General features: G+C 49.3%; 6 protein-coding genes across 6 annotated transcripts; 3 read left to right on the forward strand and 3 right to left on the reverse strand.

The window, feature by feature from the left end:
- Positions 1–3,521: 3,521 nt before the first annotated feature.
- On the reverse strand, positions 3,522–4,970 carry UCRPA7_5463 (putative polysaccharide deacetylase family protein; the record flags this gene model as incomplete). The annotated part of the gene is made up of 7 exons (XM_007918010.1): positions 3,522–3,666; positions 3,722–3,837; positions 3,896–3,915; positions 4,208–4,399; positions 4,464–4,492; positions 4,556–4,611; positions 4,671–4,970. The coding sequence occupies 7 exons, from the start codon at positions 4,968–4,970 to the stop codon at positions 3,522–3,524; spliced, it is 858 nt and encodes a 285-aa protein (XP_007916201.1).
- Positions 4,971–5,541: 571 nt separating this feature from the next.
- Positions 5,542–6,837, forward strand: UCRPA7_5464 (putative polysaccharide deacetylase protein; the record flags this gene model as incomplete). Its single annotated transcript, XM_007918011.1, has 4 exons — positions 5,542–5,778; positions 6,061–6,388; positions 6,466–6,577; positions 6,636–6,837. 4 exons carry the CDS (start codon positions 5,542–5,544, stop codon positions 6,835–6,837), a joined length of 879 nt encoding a protein of 292 aa, XP_007916202.1.
- Positions 6,838–9,201: 2,364 nt separating this feature from the next.
- Positions 9,202–10,194, reverse strand: UCRPA7_5465 (putative alpha beta-hydrolase protein; the record flags this gene model as incomplete). Its single annotated transcript, XM_007918012.1, has 1 exon — positions 9,202–10,194. The coding sequence occupies one exon, from the start codon at positions 10,192–10,194 to the stop codon at positions 9,202–9,204; it is 993 nt and encodes a 330-aa protein (XP_007916203.1).
- A 942-nt stretch (positions 10,195–11,136) lies between these two features.
- On the reverse strand, positions 11,137–11,790 carry UCRPA7_5466 (putative ankyrin repeat domain-containing protein 29 protein; the record flags this gene model as incomplete). Its single annotated transcript, XM_007918013.1, has 1 exon — positions 11,137–11,790. The coding sequence occupies one exon, from the start codon at positions 11,788–11,790 to the stop codon at positions 11,137–11,139; it is 654 nt and encodes a 217-aa protein (XP_007916204.1).
- A 1,099-nt stretch (positions 11,791–12,889) lies between these two features.
- On the forward strand, positions 12,890–14,375 carry UCRPA7_5467 (putative acetolactate synthase protein; the record flags this gene model as incomplete). Its single annotated transcript, XM_007918014.1, has 2 exons — positions 12,890–14,057; positions 14,116–14,375. The coding sequence occupies 2 exons, from the start codon at positions 12,890–12,892 to the stop codon at positions 14,373–14,375; spliced, it is 1,428 nt and encodes a 475-aa protein (XP_007916205.1).
- A 1,269-nt stretch (positions 14,376–15,644) lies between these two features.
- Positions 15,645–16,810, forward strand: UCRPA7_5468 (putative aldehyde dehydrogenase family protein; the record flags this gene model as incomplete). Its single annotated transcript, XM_007918015.1, has 3 exons — positions 15,645–15,700; positions 15,761–16,154; positions 16,211–16,810. 3 exons carry the CDS (start codon positions 15,645–15,647, stop codon positions 16,808–16,810), a joined length of 1,050 nt encoding a protein of 349 aa, XP_007916206.1.
- Between the last annotated feature and the right edge of the window lie 4,195 nt (positions 16,811–21,005).

A 21,005-nucleotide genomic window follows, 5' to 3' on the forward strand; every position in this document is an offset into this window, starting at 1 on the left:
TCGGACCTCTTCGAGCTCTTGAGCATTGATCCATTGCGAGTTTGTTCCGATTTTCTTTCCACAACATCGACTGAACTTATGCATCCCTCTGAAGTCGCACCTGGGGACGGGTTAGACCACATGTTGCATTTTGAGAGGTCAATCACACCGTTCAACATTGTTCGATAAACATGTTATAGGTCTCTAAACCGGTTGAGAAGCACCTAGTCCAATGAAATCGACAACCCTCATCACTTAGATCTTGATAGGTCAAGCACTCTCTTTTTCAAGTGTCAAATCGGGTACACGCTAGCCGTTGAGCGGTGACAATCCCGTCTAACATCCGGCATCGGCTGATCGGCCGACAGCCGACCTTCGAGATAAGAATCTTATCTTGTGTGCGAATACTCTTGCGATCTGTCAGGCGATTTCCATGTCGTGGCAAAGCAAAACAAAATCGACTGAGCCTTACTGTAGAGTAATGTTTGTGCGTCCGCTGTGGATCACTGCCCTATATTCACAATCAGTTGTCACTCTAAAGTTTCACCCCTTAGCGCGCCTTCAGTGTACTGATCGATAAGGCGAAGTCTCATCCCATGCATATCAGTGGCAACAAGGGTTAGCTGTGATAAGGACTGTCTAAAAATGCATATATACACCAGTGTCTAGACGGGCGGGTTTATGGATCTGCCTAGAGCATCTCATAAACCACCCAGACCGCCCCTCCTAAAGTGGGTGTTGTTTCTCTCCTGTCCTAAGATCACCACAGTGAGCAATATGGGCAATAAAATGGGGCGTAAGATCGCAGCTTTCAAGGATGCTTTCAGGTCGCGTCGAGCTATGGTCCAGTACCTCGAAGCCCCTTTACTCGACGGCGACGAAGCAAATCTCGAGAATCGTAGGGTAGGGCTTGTCAATTGGGCGAGACTGAAGATTCTATAGGCTACACATAGCTGACCATCGATCTATCATCTAGTGGACAAACCGTGATCTCGCTCCCTCTCCTCCACAAGATCGCAAATGGACACAATGGACATTCTTGGCTTTCTGGACCGCTCATGCTGCAGGTGCTGGTAGCTGGGTGGCGGGTTCAAGTCTTATCTCGGTCGGTCTCGAGCCCCTGAGTGCATGGCTGTGTATTGCTACGGCACATATTTTGATCACAATGCTTATTGTGATTAACGGACGCGGCCCGGCGAGGTATCACATTGGAGTAAGTCGGAAATTCTGCGCCTTTTGCAACGTGGGAGACGTACGGGAGTCACTGACAAGACGGTACTCATCAACAGTTCCCGGTGTTTTCACGATCTGTCTTTGGCATGTGGGGCTCTTACATGGTGATTGCTATGCGAGCAGTCGTCTGCATCATCTGGAACGGCACGAATTCCTACTAGTACGTAAATTACTCATCGTGACAGCTGAACTCGTCCGATTTGACGATCTACATAGTGGTGGACGGTGCGTCACTGTCGCTATCACGGCAATTTGGCCGCAGTATGGCACTATGGAAAACTCCCTGCCTGCATCGGCAAGCATTACATCCCAGGATCTTATCTCATGTGTGTTGTCTGAGCATGCGTTACACTTTGAACCTGGTCACTAATCTGCTAAAACCATAGTTTTCGTCTTCATGTTCGTTTTCACAGCCCTCTCTTTCGTCCATTCGCGTGACCTTCACTGGTTTTATGTTGGAAAGTCCATTTTCGTATTCACTGCCATGCATGCTGTTCTTATATGGTTCCTCGTAAAAGCCAAAGGGGTGTCGATGACTACCCTAGCTGGTTCAAAACCCCTAACAGGATCGGCACATGCCTGGTTGGTGATGCGGGCCTTCAACTCAGGTCTCGGTGCAGCCTCTTCTCTGACGGTCAACCAAGGCGACATGACAAGATATGCTAAGAAGCCTGGCGATGCCATTTGGGTAAGATACTACTGCTTCTCACGCAGAAACCGATCTATGAACTGACATATCCTACGTACCACTTCAGACAACTCTACTTGGGTATCCTCTTGCCTCGGCCCTGCCATGTCTTTATGGTATCTTGGTCGCTGCCTGTGCCAAGAAGCTGACAGGAACAGCATACTGGAACATGTGGGATGTGATGAAGTACATGCTTCAGCAATACCCGGACAATCACGGCGCCAGATTCGCAATTTTTCTGATTGCTGTAGCTATGGCAATGTCCTATCTTGCCGGTAAGTGCTACCCCTGAATGACTATGAGATGCGTTTGCATGAGAAGCTGATAATGATCGTCTGCTGTAGTCAATCTCGCCACTAACTCGTTGCCATTTGGTTCCGATTTGAGTGCCTTGTTTCCACGCTGGATGACAATCCGCCGCGGTCAGGTTCTGTGTACTGTACTTGGCATTTGCATCTTGCCTTGGAAGATTCTCAACGATGCACAGAAATTTTTGACCTTCTGTAAGATGCCCCGAATGATCTTGTGCTTCTGTTGCGTGGTAGCTGCCAGGTGACTTACCATTGATTGTAGTGAGCGGATACGGCTACTGGCTCGCCCCCATTGCAGCCTGTATGTTTGTCGACTACTATTTCATAAAGAAGGGCAATTTGAAATTGCCAGACCTGTTTGAGGGCAGTGCAGCCTCGCGATACTGGTACGCCCGCGGCGTCAATTATCGTGGAGTAATCACTGTCATTGTGGCTCTTCTGCCTTGCCTTCCGTCGTTCGCCGCACAGCTCGACACTAATCATTTAGGCATGTCGAGCACCGGCGTCAACTTCTTCTATGTCTCATTCATAGTCACTTATGCCGTCGCTTGTGTTTTATACTATGGCTCCTATCTTATCTTTCCAGAAAAGGGGGGGGCTGTTGTGGAAAGGAATTTGAGGTGGGAACAATGGGCTGACGAGAATGATGAGGAAGAAAGAGCTGTTGCATCATTGGGAATCGCGGAGGAAGGGACTCCACAGTCAAACAGCGTTGATGGTGAAGAGAAAAAGGTTGTCGTTGTGGATTATAACATCAAATAAGTCAAGTGTTTGGAAGGCGGAGAAAGCCAGGAGGAAGACGGGGTGGATAATTTGAATGCGATTAGGTTGTTTCTAGAAAGAGAAATTTGTTGCGTTATCTGCGGGCTGCTGCGATTTGGAGAATACAGCTAGAATATGTTTTTAACTAACGCGGCTTTCCCTTAATAGATTACAATTGATTCAACCCTCGTCGAACCACTACAGGGGCTCATGATACTTTCATACCCAGATCACGACTGCATGACTGATTTTTGCTGGGCTAGTTACAGAGCTATCGCGTGCTTATAGTTACGCTCTGTAAAGCTCCCCAACCAGACTTAGCAAATGATTGGATCTGTAGAGCCAGGCTTCTGGAGTTCGAAAGGGAACTGGAATATTACATAGTGAACAGTTTTACGACTACTACTATGACAAGGACCTGTGAAGTCTGAGTCTGCTGAGCTAACCGTGCGACTAAGTCCTGCCGAATGCCTTTCACCCCAAGATGTTTAGTTGGGAAACCTGCAATACTGTCTCCATCACTCTCTTTAAAATAGACTATTCTCGTTCTATGCTGGTATTTTGCCACATTCGGGCACTGACGTCTGCCCAAACGCCGTCTTGGCATCGAACGGGAACTTGGTCTGCCAATGGTTGGCAATATCTATTCTACGCGCGAACCAGGTGCCCTTGGCTTGGGCATATTTGATGAAACTGTCAGAAATGAGTCACCTTTGTGTAAATCAATGCCATTGAGACAGAGACTTACTTCTCCAAATGTATTGCTCGGTTGGGCCTGCCGCAAATGTGTGGGTGAAGTACGATGGTCATCATCTTCGGCTCGCCCGCTTCGCCCTCTTCGTAAAAGCAGTCAAATGTATCTTTCTGTAAAATGTGGTTACTACGCGCCACAACCCAATGTGAAGAAGCTACTGTGACTCACGAGATAGGTTGCCCAATCGGCTGGACTCGCCCAGCCGGATCCACGCATATTGAAGCGCATGTCACTCGTGTCATATGAAAAGGGTACCATTAGAAGCCCCTTACTAGCTCCATGTGCTGGTGATGGAATCCAATACGGCAAATCATCTTGACACGAGTCGGACGAATACATCAGAGGCAGCTCACGCGATTGATGCGCTAGTGAATAGAGCTTGATGGACAAGTTGGACCGCCGCTCGACGAACCAGCCTAAAGATCAATCCCTCGGATCAGTACTGTCCTCCATAACTTATTGTCGGTGAATTAGATCTACCTTGAGGAAGATGCTTGTCTTCGGCCGCTTTCTGCAAAATGTCGAAGCTCTTTTGGATTTCCTCGTCTTCTACCTCCGGTTTGACATTATCATGAAGATTGTCACGCCAGCGGTACCCGCCTAGGCTGAGTTCGGCGCCGCTTTCGAGGATGGGCTTCACCCAAAAGGGGTTTCTTTCTATAGCACGGGTGTCTAATATAATTCAAAATTAGAACATTGACTAGAGCGCATTTGAATCTCAGGCAGGAAAATTTACAGAAATTCCACGTCACGGGCAAGTTATATCTAAGATTCAAGTTAGACATCATGGCGTGTAGAATGTATTTTAGTAATGCAGAAAGAACCTACTTCTTAAACAGGTTCAGTAGCCTAGGCACACCCTCTCTGGCACCATACTCGTACATCTTGTTGAAGCACGTCCTGTCAGCTGCAGATTCAGATGGCGAGGAAAACTTTGACTGACCTGCTCAGCACCTTCGTTCCGCCCCTGTGACGGCATTGCCTTTGGAATTTCGAGCAAGTCGGCGCATGTCTTCTCATCGCCGTTGAGAACGGACAGTTCCTTCATTCGGTCCGTCAACTTCTGGCTATCATCGAGCTTTCCGCTACTCAATAGGTGGACACTTACTGCTCCCATGTAGTATTGGACCACAAAGCTCACACATACTTTAGCTCCGCCGGGCCACTCTGGATTGGGCTGTTCCATGCCGTACCCAACGAACTCGCGTTCGAGCCATTCTTCCGTATACTTGTCGGCTGACATGATGACCGTTCTGCCCAGAAGTGACTGGGTATATCAAAAGACACGATGTGAAACTTTGGAACTGTTGATGGTGTTTTCTATAATCTCTTAGACGCTTACTACTTTGTTGTTAGTGCCATTGAAGATAAGGGAAGCAAGCGGTACTCAGCCGAACCACATCCATCGCGGACCCATAGGAATGCACAATCGAAAGTTATGATAGCAGCGGGACATCATCCGACAGGAATTGTGGGGCATGTTGATAATAATCACTTCCTATCGCCACTAAGCTGCAGGATAAGATCGGCGGTATATGGTCGGGTGCCTGCCGACCTTGATCGGTTTTAAATCTGGTATTATGCTCTGATTAGTAGTAACGTAAGACAAGGAGGCAGAGCTTTCGGCAACGCGCCTTGAGCCGGCAGTCTTTGACGCCAATATCAGATCGTATTGAAGCACCCACCATAGACACCTAACCACTCACAACCTACGTCCAGATTGAATCACTACTTGCCTCGCATCACCGTTTTATTTATTTTTTAATAAGCCCGTAAACAAGCCTACTACATAAGTAAAAGAGGTAAGCGGCACGATGGTTCAAGACTGGTGGCTTCCTCCTCGTGACTACGTCGGCTACGGCTTCGAGTCACCCAAAGTCCTCTGGCCGGGGAACAAGGTCATTGCGGTTTCATTCGTACTCAACTACGAGGAAGGCGCGGAACATACACCATGGAACGGTGATGACCAAAGCTGCGACTCGTTACATGAGCTGCATTACAACCGTCCGGCAATACATGGCGGCAAGAGAGACGGAGTAGTCGAGGATATGGTAAGTATTATTACTACTAATCTTTTCAATACCTAATTAGCTTCGCAAATAGCTATTTCGGGCTGACCACGAGTGTAGTTTGAATGGGGCACTAGACAGGGATTGCCACGCCTGATCAAGCTATTCAGACAATATGGCTGGAAATGGACAACATGGACGTGTGCCCGGGCTTTTGAGGTGACCCCAACATATGCCAAATTGTTAGCGGAAGAGGGCCACGAGGTAATTGATCTCGTGGAAGATAGTTACATCTTTTGCGAACTGAATTCTAATCTTACTTAGATTGCATGCCACGGCAACAGATGGCGCATTCATGGCACAAATTTGGCAGAAGCCAAAGCCCATTTTCATAAGTCCTTTGACCGCTTGCAGGCCACGACCGGGCTCAGCGATGTGCCCACAGGTTGGTTCGGCGGGGGCTTGCCCAACCATACAAAGCTGGCCCGCGCCGAGGTGCATCGTGAACGCGGTGTGCCCCTGCTATACTGCTCCGACACGTACGCCGCTGATGTGCCGTACTGGGTCCGAGATCCCTATGCGGCGGTGTACGGTGGCGAGGATAATGGCATGTTGATGATACCTTACTCATTGTGCACTAACGACCATCGTTGTACGTATTCCGAGTTGTTTTATTCAGCCATATTGGTGTGTTCTACCATCAGATGCTAAATTTCTGTCATCGTCTAGTCTTTGTGGCTCAGGGGGCCGGTGTTTCCAAGCCCGACGACTGGTTCGAGCTTCTCAGGGCTGAGTTTGACCAGCTGTACGAAGAAGGCCAGGCTGGTGCCCCCAAGATGATGTGCGTACTGCTACACTTATATGCTTTCTGTATCGTACCTAATTCATTAACACTCCAGGACTATCGCCATGCACAACCGTTTTGTATGCAAACCTGGCCGGATTATGGCGCTCAAGAGGTTCATGGCATATGTTGCGACTAAGCCTGATGCATGGGTTTGCACAAGGCGGGAGATCGCAGCACATTGGAGGCAGCATTACCCCTATGAGAAAGTTGGCCCAACAGATCTACTACATCCTACACTTGATGCGAGCAGCTGAAGTCAAGTCTTGATGGTCACATTTGGTTAGGTTGGCATAGCGATCTAGCCAATCGCCTGAAGTCATGACAACACTCAGATACAACACGACCCCAAACGAACCTGAGATTGATAAACTATATACTTAGAAGCGACTCATAAGCCATGTAGGAGATTTCTAGATCTTGCAGATTTTGGGACCTCATGTAAGGTTACATACATGTATTACTCAAGAGCAAAGTATCGTAGTGGGACATCGTGCTAGATTGGTTCTCTCTTGCCAATCTCTACTTTCCCAACCTTATTAAAGAATTGTAATATTCTTTAACCCCACAGGATAGAATAAATTCCAAGAGACACTGATTGCCAAGTGGTAAAGGTTTGGATTCTAGGCAACGTCTAAAGCCTTGCCTTGAAACCCCGGGCTGTTGCGAGCTGTTCTTCGAGGTCGGCGTCCCAGAGCCAGTTATACCTATTTTGCATGACTTTATACATCTTCGTGACATCACTACCTACCCTTTCGTCCAAGAAGGAATAGGTCAGTCCGCTTAATCTGCTTAATCTAACCAGCTCCTGGCTTCTGGGCCGACGCATGTAGTCGTATGCTTCGAAGGCATGTTCCACTTCGTCAATGGACTTGCAATCTCCCAATAGATTGCTCAGAATATACGAGTCCTCCATCGCCATTCCGGCTCCTGCTCCCAAGTGTGGAGTTGTGGCATGAGCTGAGTCGCCGAGCAGACAAATCCGACCGCTGCAGTATTTTTCCTTATGTTGGTTATCAAACAAGGCCCATTTGTCTTTTGTCCCGTATTTGATGAGGAGATCAATAAGTGTAGGGTGCCAACCACGAAAATCCTCCGATACTTCTTCAGCTGTTGAAGGAATTTGCCAGGTGTTGTGACTCCAAGTGCTTCCAGGCTTATTGCGCGCCGCGACCATGTTGATAAAAGTCCCGTGCTCAACAGGATAGGTGACACAGTAACCACCTTGGCCAACATAGATTTGACCATTGCCTGTCAGTTCCGGTCCCATTGCTTCTTCGTATGCGGCTCGTGGTACGAACGCACGATAGGCGTATTCATTTGCAAATACAGGCTGAGCATCTTGGCCGTGAATATGCCGCCGAGTTGGACTCCGGATGCCATCGCAGCCAACAACTACACTGGCCCTTGCCGTCGTTCCGTCTGCAAATTTCAGGAGGTACCCGTTCTTTTCATCAACGATGGTGACGAGTGATTTGCCAAATGTGGTAGCGGTTGGGGGAAGGAGGTTGACAATCTCATCAAGAAACTTGGCTCTATGGACGCAGCATCGTGCCGGTAGACCGGTCCTGCTCAGAGCTAGCTCACCCCCTTGGACGTTGAATAGGTGTCCGCCATGGGAGCCGAGTATATTTGTGCCTTCACGAAACTGCATAAACGTTTTGGACAGCTCAGGCGTTTCGTTTGTTGTAGCATGACGGCGATACGCCTCGAGCAGGACGGGGGCTATTAGACCGAGCGCCCGGACTGAGTTCGGTCCAAAGGCTACACCGGCACCGATCTCACCGAAGCTGGCGGCTGCTTCATAGATGTGGAATGGGACTTTTTGTTGGAGTAGACCAATGCCAAGGACGACACCACCAAGACCACCACCCACAATGGCAACGGAGAAAGGCTTCTCCGACGAAGAAGGACTTGAGGTTGCCATGATCGGTTTTGTACGTGTAACTTCACATGCTAAGTATCCTCCCCATTAGTAACACAGGCAAGCCAGGGTTAAGGGACATTATAAAAGTCCACTGGGCACAGGTACCAGTCCAGCCATCTACTGATTTGACGGGGACATGGAACTGATTCAGACGCAAAGAAGCAAAAGCAGTGTTGCAAGTACCGGTAAGACTCGTCTAGACCCCCTCAAATTTGTTTGATTGATAAAAATGTTGCGGAAGTGGTTGCATTCCGGAGCGGGGCTCATTCCGAAGCATTTCCGGAAGCGCATGGCAAGACACCAAGCCCACTACTTACAAAGATTTAGGACCTGAGATAAGCACCCTGCATGAGATTGACACTAAACCAATGATAACCACGCTTCGGTGTTCACAGGGTCAGGGTTGACTCCATGAGATAACTCCATCCGTTTAAGTGCATGTAATGATGCTCAGGGTACAAAACGAGATGCAAGTTTTGGCGATAGCCTTCTCGTACACACCTACGGCTGGATCATTCGTTTACAGCGTGATCAATTATATTATAGCAATTTTCTCAAAATTATAGAATAGACAGATGTCAATAAGTCTTATTTACTAGTGAGCTTGCGTTGACAACTGATCCCTTACTTGGTATAGAGATGGGCAGGCACAAACTCAACTAATTGATGCACTCAGCTATAGCTGCTCTTTTGATTATTTCCAGTCCTTCAACACTGTCTCTATGATATTTGCGAGTCTGTCCCCGGACTTCCACAGGTCATTATGATCCCCGCCAGCCTCCAACTCCGTGACTTCGGCCGTGCTTGTCTTCAGGCTCTCCCTCATCCCCTCCAATTGTGAGTACGGTACCAAGGTGTCCTGTTTGCTTTGCACAAGCACCACCTTCTGTGCCTCAGGCCACTCCATCTTCCAGTCTTTCACCGGGCCGGGGCATACTTGTTCCCATATTGCCTCCTCATCGCCGAATGCGTTTCGCGTGAACGTTTCATAGAGCGCGGCCAACTTCTCGTGTGACACGTCCGGGGCGCGCAGGAACTGTGGCAAGTCGTAGAGCCCGTTTAGGCCCAGAATCACCCGGGGCCTTGCAACGACGGGCGTGCCCTCACCCAGACCGAGCCGCGCCCTGTCCATTACTACCTCAAATGCCAGCGTTGCGCCGCAGCTGTGGCCAGACAGGAGGTAGTCATGCGCTACCCCAAGGTTGCCTTGTAGGTAGGCCAAAGCAGCGAGTACGTCGGTGATGTGGTCTGGGTGCTTGGCCATGCGCGCCGGGTCGGGGGACTGTGATGGGTCGGCGGGCGGCGCGGGGTGGGTGGGGTGATGCGGGTGAGGCGAGAGGTTGTAGTTCAGGGAGGCAATGCCGGCAATTGGGAGAACATCAGACGTGGAGGTCTGGCGTAGGAGATTCTGCGCAGTGGCAGTGAAAGATGATGAATCTACCAAAGGGTCGCGCCAGGCACCGCCGTGAATGTAGATCACCCATGTACCGGGCACAGAGGGAATGTTGTCCGGAGAAGGAGGCTCTTTACTCGTTGAGTCCGTGGCAGGAATCCAAATGTCGAGGGTTTGGAGGTAAGTCCCCTCCGAAATATAGGGAACACGATGTTTGTACCATCCCGTGTTGGAAGTCGAGGTATCGTCCTGCACAGCGACCCAGGGGATGGACGAAAATGTCGCAGTGGACATCTTGAGTTAGAATATGCGATAAATGGAAGGAAATGATGCTCTGAGCCTGTCCGTATTCAGCATTTACGAGATTAGCCAAGATTCTGGGTAAGCTGCTGGCCAGTCTTTGCGGTCGTGTTGGTCTAAACACGATTGGAGATATCGTAACTTCTCACGTAAGGTTAAAGAGTGAAAGTACTAGCGGATCTGCACAAGGAGTCATTTGATGCATCTGCAGTACAAGTTGTGGTCGAGGCTATTTTGGAGATGTAATGGTGGTGGACGGATGGCCCCGTTCTTATGTCGGAACGGAGTGGAGTTGCAAGGCCCGTTAGTCTTCCGGCTGCCCTTGCCCAGGAGCCGCATGTAAGTGAGTAGATTTGGAAAATGGATTGATCTAGCACTGTGCTGCACCGATCTCCCTTTGTCTATGTCGTTTAGCTTACTGCAATACAGTACATTGCTCTACAACACAATTCACTACGATCCACGTTCCCACTGGCTGCCCATACTCAATCTGAGAGGGCTCGAGAGCTCGGTGTTGGAAATCCAGAGTTGCCATCGTACTTTAAACAGCAAGATAGCAGACCCCTTAGTCGACTATGTAATGCCCTCTAGGAAATAGATTATACATGAGCGTTGTATATACGTTTAGCTGACCCGTCTTCCAAGGCCAAATTATTTAGCTATTCGAGACATCACTACTTAGACTTCAAATCTAAAATCAAAGATGCCTTGACAGTTCGGTAAACCAGGCAAATCATCAGAACCGTTGCTGGTCCCTGTCAAAACTCCGTAGCAGAATCATGTTATACTGCACTTCATCATAATGGATTCTCCTCGCAGGGACCATCAATATAGCTTGACTTCATTCTGTCATGCCTGTGCTCCAGCAGATCACGACTCCCGCGAAGATCAGACTCCTGAAGTAGGTGATAACAAAATAGCAGGACGCGCAATATCCTACCTCCCCTTACCCTCCTCATAGTACTCTGGATAGGTTGTCTTGTAGCCTAGCACCCACTTCCCCCATCCTGCCGCAACAAACAAAAGGATCCGGCTGGCCACCTTGCCGATCCATTGCCAAGGTAGCGGAACCGCCAGCGGTGTGTCCGCGCTCTCGAGGAACACCATGAGTTGGAAAAAGCTGGGTGCCGTCTTCGCTCGCTTACAATCGTTCAGGTAGCCAAAGAAGTTGCGGAAGAAGCGCTGTTCGTTCTCATAGTCTTCTGGTGCTAAGTGAATGTCCACCACCAGCGGTGTGTCTTTGGTCGCATTCTCAAACCGGTGGTAGTCGCCTGCTTTGACCGATGCCCTTGACTGTCCGCCAGGCTCGCTTGTCAAAGTGGCGAAGGGCTTGGGTGACGTTCCGCGATAAAAATAGCCGCTACCGGATTGTACGTGGAAGAACTCGTTCTGGTAGATGTGATAGTGGAAAGGCGGCTGGATGATAGATACACCGTGCTCCGGCGATGTCGGGGGAAGCACATGTGTCATCAAGAACTCAGAGCCTGGATTGCGGAAAGACAGCGACGCTCGACCTTCTTCGTATATGATCGGGTTATTTGCTGCGCTCTGGGTGCGAGGCGGGTGTGCAGGTCGCATGAAGGATAGCATCGTGATGAGATGGATTGAAACACGCAAATCACGACGAAATTGTGGAGAGAAAACGGCTCTGAATTGGAAAGGTTGACTGATCTCTAGGATTCCTCACAAATCTTGATTGAATTGCTTTGAAGATGAAGCTTCGTCGTCCGATAACATGGTACGCCTTTTTGGCGGGTTGGTACTGTACTAACTCACAGGCGACTTGAACGCGCCAAGCAAACCCAGCAAGATCCACCTTAGGAACGTTCCGAACGCTAAGTCACTCTCCGAGGGGCCACTAACACCACTACGCTGGAGAGAGATTGGCAACTGTGCGAAAAGGCGCCTAGGGGCACGATGCCAGATTTTGCACTTGGCTAGAGTTATCTGAGCATATCTTCCCGATTGTTAGATATACTGCTATCGGCTCATTGAGAGCCGTCACCTGCATGCTCCCTCATCACTGCAATTTGGTTCGCTCGCATTATGAGTCGACCGTAAGTACATAATCCCTATGTCGCTCAAAAAAGGGGAAAGGGGGGGAAGCCTGGGAGAATGATAACACTCCACCCCCTGAAACCCCTTAACCCTAACCCACGAAATGGAACGTCAACACTAACAACAGTATCTATGCCAGAGAAAAGTACTCGGCATCTTTTGCCTTTTTTGAAGGCCTTTACGAGGTGAGTGCGCCCAAGTCTTTCGTTTTCCTGTGTCACGAGTCTGTCTAACTGGGGTGGCTCATGATGCTAGGCAGGAATAAGCCATGTCTTCGCCAATCTTGGCTCAGATCACCCGGCGATTATGGAAGCGCTCGCCCATGGCGCTTCTCTGAAAGGAGTCAACTTCCCTCGCATCATAACCTGTCCTCATGAAGTAGGTAACAGTCCAAGCCAGGCCCCATTTTCTTACGGAGTTCTTGTGGAGTCTCAGATTCTAAAACATACGACAGATGGTGGCCATGTGCATGGCAGATGGATTTGCACGCCTCACTGGGAAGCCTCAATGTGTTTTGGTCCATGTCGACGTGGGGACTCAGATGCTTGGCTGTGCTTTGCACAACGCCTCCGTAGCGAGATGTCCTGTCTTCATCTTTGCTGGGCTTTCGCCATTTACTCTGGAGGGCGAGATGCGCGGTTCTCGGACAGAGTATATTCACTGGCTGCAGGATGCTCCCGACCAAAAGCAGATCGTCTCGCAGTTTTGCCGGTACAGTGGCGAATTCAAGACCGGTAAGAACATCAAGCAGCTGCTCAACCGCGCTCTTCAATTTGCGACGAGTGATCCCAAAGGCCCCGTCTACATGGTTGGCGCGCGCGAAGTGATGGAAGAAGAGATCCCCTCCTACTCTCTTGATCCGACCGTCTGGCAGAATGTCGCTCCAACTGGACTGCCACCCCAAGCGGTCGAACCCATCGTCGAACTCTTAGTTGAGGCTACCTCACCGTTGATCATCACAGGCTACTCTGGGCGGAACCACGCCAGCGTTCCTCAGCTTGTCCAACTTGTCGAGGCCATCCCGGGCGTGCAGGTGCTAGATACTCTAGGAAGTGATGTTTGCTTCCCATTCAGTCACCGAGCCTCACTGGGTGTAGGAATTGGTCGCCATCCAAAAATCGAGCAGGCAGATGTCATTCTGATTCTTGATTGCGACGTACCATGGATTCCCACACAATGCAAAACACGAGCGGATGTCAAAATTGTCCATATCGACGTGGATCCGCTCAAGTCAAACATGCCGCTCCATTACATCCCCGCTTCCTCTAGGTATCGCGCCGACTCTGAGACAGCCCTGCGGCAGCTGAACACACACATCGCCCAGTCTTCTAGATATGCAGAGTTGGCCAAACAGGAGCCATACACTTCTCGTTGGCAGGCATTGGCTGATGAACATAAACAACGTCTTGATAACCTAGCCAAGCTGGCCGCTCAGCCTGAGGACACTTCTACGTCGCCAAGCACATCATATCTCTGTGGGCAACTGCGTAAGACCTGCCCCAAAGACACCATCTGGTGCCTAGAAACCGTCACCAATGCCCCTTTTGTCTACCAGCAGCTCCAGGTCGATGAGCCAGGACACCTGATCAATGCCGGCGGAGGGGGACTTGGTTGGTCTGGCGGTGCTACGATCGGCGTCAAACTTGCGTCGGACTGGCTAGCCGGTGGTCAAGGCAAAGGGAGTTTTGTAACTGAGATTGTGGGAGACGGCACATACATGTTCGGTGTACCCGGCACCGTGTATTGGATTGCCAGGCGGTACGAATTACCGACATTGACTGTGGTACTAAGCAACAAGGGTGAGTACTTGATGGTCCAGGTCCAAGACTCAGATCTAAAGCTAATATGTCGTCGAAGGATGGAATGCCCCTCGCAATTCTCTAGAGCTTGTACACCCCACAGGATACGGATCTGCAGTGTCCAACAAGGATCTAAATATCTCCTTTGACCCTACCCCTGACTACTCTGGCATTGCAAAGGCAGCTGCTGGTGGAAAGGCATGGGCTGGAGTAGCTGCTACGGTAGAGGAGCTGAACCAGATGCTACCAGATGCGATAGAGCATGTCAAAAATGGATTGTCTGCAATCCTCGAGGTTCGCCTCGCAGGATCATGGTGAAGTAGTTGCCATATGCCAGTATTCACACTGGACATACCATTAGAGTAGATCAAAGCAGCCGGCATAGCCACGGCCATGTGTAGATATATCAAAAATATAGTGATGTTCTCCGGGAACAATACTTGATGGCTGTCAAGCTTTGATCGCTCAACTTACTAGATTATTACCATCAAGATGAGATGAATGGATGATTTTAGGACACAAAATTGTGCCTTTGTACAGTCCATCATATTTATCATTTCAAGCAGTGTCATTCATATATCTCCTGTTCATCAGGAAAGGTGGAATACGTGAACTCCATGGAGCGTGGCTTGCTTGGAGTTCGGCTGGCCCTTCAGCATCGTCATGCAAGTGTAGGGATTGCGGATCTGACCTAGATAGACGTTTGGGGTTAAGATTGATAAGAAAAGTCAATGGCGCCTTTAGGACTTCTAATTTGAGGCTATCCAACCCGGAAGCTCCTTAGCCAGGAGAATCTGGGCTCTAGTGGTTCAGGCATCATTCCGTTCCGGACACCAGGCGCTTCTCCGGCCGTTTCCGATGCTGCCCTACGAAGCAGCACGGCTTTTCCGTGCCACACTAGCTTCATGCTCATCCAAGGTAAGTCAAATGGAGGGGTATTTTGCTGGGCGACAGTGTGGAAAGCGATGTTTGGGGCGCCACCTAATGAATTAGACAACAATCCTAGCTTATCTGGAAGCTAACTCGGTGCGCGCTCAGAGAGCCTGTTTTTGGTTTTCGGTCCCGCCAAAAGAGCTAACTTATAATGTGCACTGTTTCCAGCACGTGTAGAGTTCACGACTTAGGGGGGCGTGTTTTGTAAACTTTCTCTCACGCACTCAGCCATCTCGTAGCTACAGCATGGCTCAGCCAGCGTCTTTTCAGAAGTGTATCCCCCTGATCATCAACGGAAAAGAAATTCCGAGTACGATTTCCTTCCCCGTGATTAGTCCCCTTACTGGCAAAGAAGTTTGGACCTGTTCGTCAGCGTCTTCACAACATATCGACGATGCTATCGTAGCTGCGCAGAAGGCTTTCGCCACATGGGGGAAAACCAAGGCAACCTATCGTCGGGATATTTTTCTCCGTGCTGCTTCTATAATTGAGAAGCGGAAGCAAGAACTCGGCGAATACATGCATCATGAAATTGGAGCAAACGAGGGCTATCAGGAATTTATTCTCGGCTTAGCGATAGAAGGGCTGAAGGATACGGCCGGTCGTATCGCCGGTGCAGTTACGGGTTCTGTCCCAGATTCAATCCATGATGGCATGCGCGCAATGGTGGTGAAGCGGCCGTACGGAGTCAACCTTGGGATTGCTCCCTGGTAAGTTTGGGGTATTCCAGCAAGAGATATGTTCTGTGGCCTCTGACATGTCCAAACTAGGAATGCCCCTTATCACCTTGGTCTCCGCTCTGTCACCTTCGCGTTGGCAACAGGCAACACGGCCATTCTCAAGGGCAGCGAGCTGTCGCCACACTGCTATTGGGCAATTGTCGATGTTTTTAGAGAAGCCGGTCTCCCAGATGGATGTTTGAACCTGATCTTCAGCCGCCCTTCAGACGCAAGTGCCGTGACTGAGCAATTAATTGCCCATCCATACATGACGAAGATCAACTTCACTGGAAGCACTAAGATAGGAAGCATGATTGCCGCGACCGCCGGGAAGCACCTGAAGCCTGTTCTCATGGAACTCGGCGGAAAAGCCAGCGCGATCGTCTTGAAGGGCGCGGATTTGGAAAAGGCGGCTGCATGCTGCGCTACAGGTGCTATAATCAACGTAAGATCAGGAGTATCGGCTACAACGGAAGAGACTTGGGCTGACTATTTGTACAGGCCGGCCAGATTTGCATGTCGACTGAACGCATTCTCGTGCATTCATCTATAGCAGATGAATTTCGAACTGCTCTTACCCAAGCCATCAATCGAATGTTTGGATCTCCGGAAAACACACCAGTTCTTGTCACGGCTCAGTCCGCCAAACGTAACCGGGCTTTGATTGAAAACGCTCTATCTAAGGGTGCCAAGGCTCTGGACTGCTTCAACAACCTGGGTGATCTCGAGGAGAGCGTCGAGACCAAGATGCGGCCGGTAGTTTTGACGAATGTTGATAAGAGTATGGACATCTATGGGGGTGAATCATTTGGACCCAGCGTCTCTCTCTATACCTTCGAAAAGGAGGAGGAAGCATTGGAACTGGCAAATGATACCGAATATGGCCTGGCTGCGTCAATATTTACAGAAGACTTGGGAGCTGCTTTCCGTGTCGCTGAGGCACTGGATTCCGGTGCAGTTCATATCAACTCTATGACGGTTCATGATGAATTTGCTCTGCCACACGGTGGAGTCAAGAAGAGTGGTTTCGGTCGATTTAACGGCTACCAAGGACTGGATGAGTTTCTGTATACTAAGTCTATTACTTGGATGGAGTCATAATCTCCTGTGCTCGTCGATGGCAGGAAGGAGCTTGATCATTAGCATGTTGCAAATTTGTGTACTGACTTCGTTAAGACGAAGACATGGCTTCTGGAGGCTGCTGAAAACATCACCGGTAGTGGCATTGGGATACTTGTAGGAGGAGATAGAGGGGAACTATGGAATATACCTCCTTTAGTTGGGCCAGGGTAATAGGGTTCCAATTGCTTGTGTGATCCAGCAATATTAGATTGGCCGGATCCGATGCACACTGCATTTAGCCACGGAAATAGAAGATATTTTGAGCATAAAACAAACGAACAATATGTTTCGATGAGTTGCTCTCTATTGCTATATGAATGGCAACACAAATAAGCAAGCAAATGGCCAAATGCGGTATCTCAATGGAAGATTACGCATGAATGGTTTCGCTTCGTTGAAATAGAGATCTGACGTGTGCATGCTAAGCAGGCCTACACAGCCCAATGCGTAATGTCTTATGAAATAACTCTATTCTTCCTTTGCGATAAATGTTTGCTCCACATTCATAGCATGCTGGTTAAGCATGATTTTGAATATCTACCTCGCCCCTTGATAGTAATGAGACCATGGCCTTGAGTCGGTGCACCGCTGCAATTTACAACCAGGTGCAACAGTTCTACATCTTGCATAAAAAAGTGGGCCGGACCTCTCCAACCTCTGTCTGCTCTGGAAGAGCGCTTCTACGCTTCCCCGGATGCCCCGTATCCAAACCCTTCCTATTGGGGATGTGGATGTATTTCTAGTCTCTGTTGTAGCTACCACCGGACCGAGGCGACTGCTTTGCCAATGCACTAAGCGTTACGGACCGAGCGCGGCTACGTTCGGAACGGATAGGAAATTCCGAAAGAATGGTCCATATTTTGATGGCCGTTATCTGTACAGTAAAGCTAATTTCGGTTGATGAAATGCACTCTCGTCAGACGAAGTCTCCTTATCTTTTCCAGGGGCAAAGATTGCCACGCTTTCTCTGTTTGAACTGAACGATATTGATCAAGGCGAACTTTCGTATGCTCTGACATTGGCCGAGGTCTTGGCTCCTTGGCGGACAACACTCCGTTTGGATCGTAGCTTAGATAACGATCAACTTTTGTCGTCAACAAAATATGTCTCTCGGACTTCTACTACAGACTAGGGCGCCGTCATGTTCTAATAAAAACATACCTTTTGATTATCCTCTGTGCCTAAAGAAGCTCTGTTTCAAGTAACGGCTTCTCAGATCACGAGCCTAACCTTGCCTACTCCAAGACTCTTGTGGCAAGAAGAGAATGAAAAGTAGACTTTCAATAGAGATTTTTATGTGCTGAGTCTACATAGTATTACTAGAGTCATTCAATGTAGTAGAAATCCTCCCAAGAATGGTTGTCAGAAACCCGAGAACGTGCACTAGCCGCACCTTATCTTGGACTACCCCATCGCACCGCCCACCTGGGCAGATATAGTGTATGCCATTGACCAATCAGATAGTGTCAACCGCACCGATCTAAGATTCCCTTATCTTGACTGATATGCACAACGATGTTCTCCGCTTCGCCTTCTTCTCTTTCTGCAAAACAAAAGTTCGTTAGACTTTCCTTGTCTTAGCAGCTGTAGAAGCATCTTTCGGTCGACTCTGGGAAGATGGATGGCGTATATGCGCGAGGGGTCAAACGCCCTGGAGCAAGGAGAGACGCTGAGCCAGGAAAGCGAAGGATGGCCTATGCGGCTCGGGCCTGCGATGCCTGTAGAAAGCGCAAAGGAAAGTGCTGTGGGCGCCAGCCATGCGAGTATTGCGTGGCCCGCAATCAAGCTTGTCATTTTTCTTCTCAAGCGGGTGAGTGGCGTTCCGGTTCGACGAACATAGACAACAGCACAAGCCCCAATGCGAGACCAGCTGCGCCATCTTGGGAACCCACGTGAGCATATCCGCACCAGCAACCCTCCTATATGGTGCCTTCAGGTTATATACAGAGACTAACAGCGTTAGAGCGTTGGGTTCTCTCGAACAGCTGGTGGCCAGTCTACAGGGCCAAATCAACAGCCTCGAGACACAAATGAGACGGAACAATCACGGAAACAATGCAGCACATGCGCATTCTGAGGCATCAAGTAGCACCATTGTCGTTGGATCCGAAGCGAGCGGAGGCTCTCCTGATATGTCATACAATACAGGAAGAAGAATATCCAGGCCCAACCATGCGTCGCCGACAGCCTTGATCGGCAACACAATGGCTGAATCTGGGTCGGGGAGCAAATTTTACGGTCCAACGAGCCCCGACTTCAGTTTGAATATGGCACAGATGAAATTGCGCACGGGAAACTTTTCGAAGCCAGCTCAGAATAGTGAGCAGCTGGCTAGTATCGACGAAATCGAAACGGACGATGAAGAGGTGAGCGATATTGAGGGGGTCAATGATACATCGTCACAGCACCGAGGTCCGAAGTCACCGACTTTCCAGAAGCTCCTACAATTTCGAGATTACTTCACTATGCGTGAAGCCGTTCGATTATTGCTCGTATACCAAGAAGTTATCGGCGAGTACCATCCAATTCTAGACGTGGACATGCTGGTCAAGCAAGTTAAGCAGTGGTATACATGGCCGGATGGACAAATACCTCATGATCTTTCATCCGCAGATGAGCATAACATGCTAGTCGTCAATCTCTCCATGGCAATTGCACTGTGCATCGAGCTCACCTCTCCGGATTCCGACCACGCCAATATGAGAGATAAGATATACGCTGGGTGCCAGGACCTAATTAATGCAAAGATCATGGGCCAAAACCCCAGCACCAAGAATGTGGTGATCATGCTGTTGGTGGTAGGTGACGTACCATGCCAACAGAAATGTTCATTAGGGAAGAAGTGACTAATGATACCAGGGCATCTTTAGCTTTTACAGAAACACACTACAATATGCATGGCGCATGTGTGGATTGGCTGGGCGTGTCTTGATGGAACTTGGTCTACACAACCAGGACGTCGCAAGGCATACCCTAGGTACGGGTCAGCAGTTGGCTGAGTACACCGTTGTTGCATCCAGTGTCATTGTCCTGGATCGACAGTGGAGTGCTGCGACAGGACTCCCAACCAATTTTTCTAATATTGACTTTGACCTAGAAATTGGATCCCTAGTACGTATCGAGATGCTCTACCCAATCCCGATATGTTCAAGATAGCCGGCAGGATTAGCTCTAATACAACAGTGTCTAGGTCAAAACCCCTTACCTCAAAGGGATGATGTCGTTTATTATCATAAGCGACAAATTCAGCGAACCGAGCTCTCGAGTTGCAAAAGGAGGTAGCTACGACGACGACGATCAGTTCGACATCATGAATTTTCAGATTGAACAATGGCGGAAGAAGGTGGTGGGCAGTTATAACTTCGAGCGAATTGCCGTCGACCAACCACCTTCTAGCTTCCCTCCTGCTTGGGCAATCCTTCTTCACCTCCGAGCCAATGCCGTACGCAAGTTGCTACTCCGCCCTTTCTTCTTCTCAACCACTTCCACAGCGGCTAGTCGGAGGAACATTCAACCTGGGCTCAACCTCATCACAGCAAGTATCGATATGATTCACGTGCTAGACAAGACTACGGACATCTACCGCAGGCATCATCCTTACTTTCATCATATCCTAGCTACGTCTTGCGCCCTCATGTTTCTCATTATCGCGTATGTTGAGCAGAACCGTCTTAGTCTCTCGACTGTTCTATCCGATGAATTTGCTCATTCCATCACTCGCAATTTCACAAGAGCGCTGTCGCTCGCGAATGCATATAGAAAGTCATCGCGAGCATCGCGGAGGCTATGGAAACGATTAACTGGGATGGAGCGGCCACTGATTGAAGCCGGACTCTTGCAACGAATCGACGTTCTGGGATCTGACAAGAGTCAACAGACGAGTTGCAATGCGGTTCACCAACCGAGGCGGGGTGATGGGATATACTCAGCGACAAGGAGTGCGTCATCGAAAGTGAATGATCCTCCCCTGGAAACCACCTTCATCGACCTGCAACAAGACTATCCATTTTCGGCAGGCTCTGAATCTCCGCCAGGTTCGCTCCCGGGGTTGGCAGAGCTCAACATGGATTGGACAGTAGAGCTGCCAGAAGAATGGGGTGCGAATAATATCAACAATGTCTTTTGGAACATCTGATAATTTGGGCATATACAACACTGCACTGAGATGAAAATG

This window comes from Phaeoacremonium minimum (assembly GCF_000392275.1).
Source record: "Phaeoacremonium minimum UCRPA7 unplaced genomic scaffold PA7_03_scaffold_413, whole genome shotgun sequence".
Lineage (NCBI taxonomy): Eukaryota > Fungi > Ascomycota > Sordariomycetes > Togniniales > Togniniaceae > Phaeoacremonium > Phaeoacremonium minimum.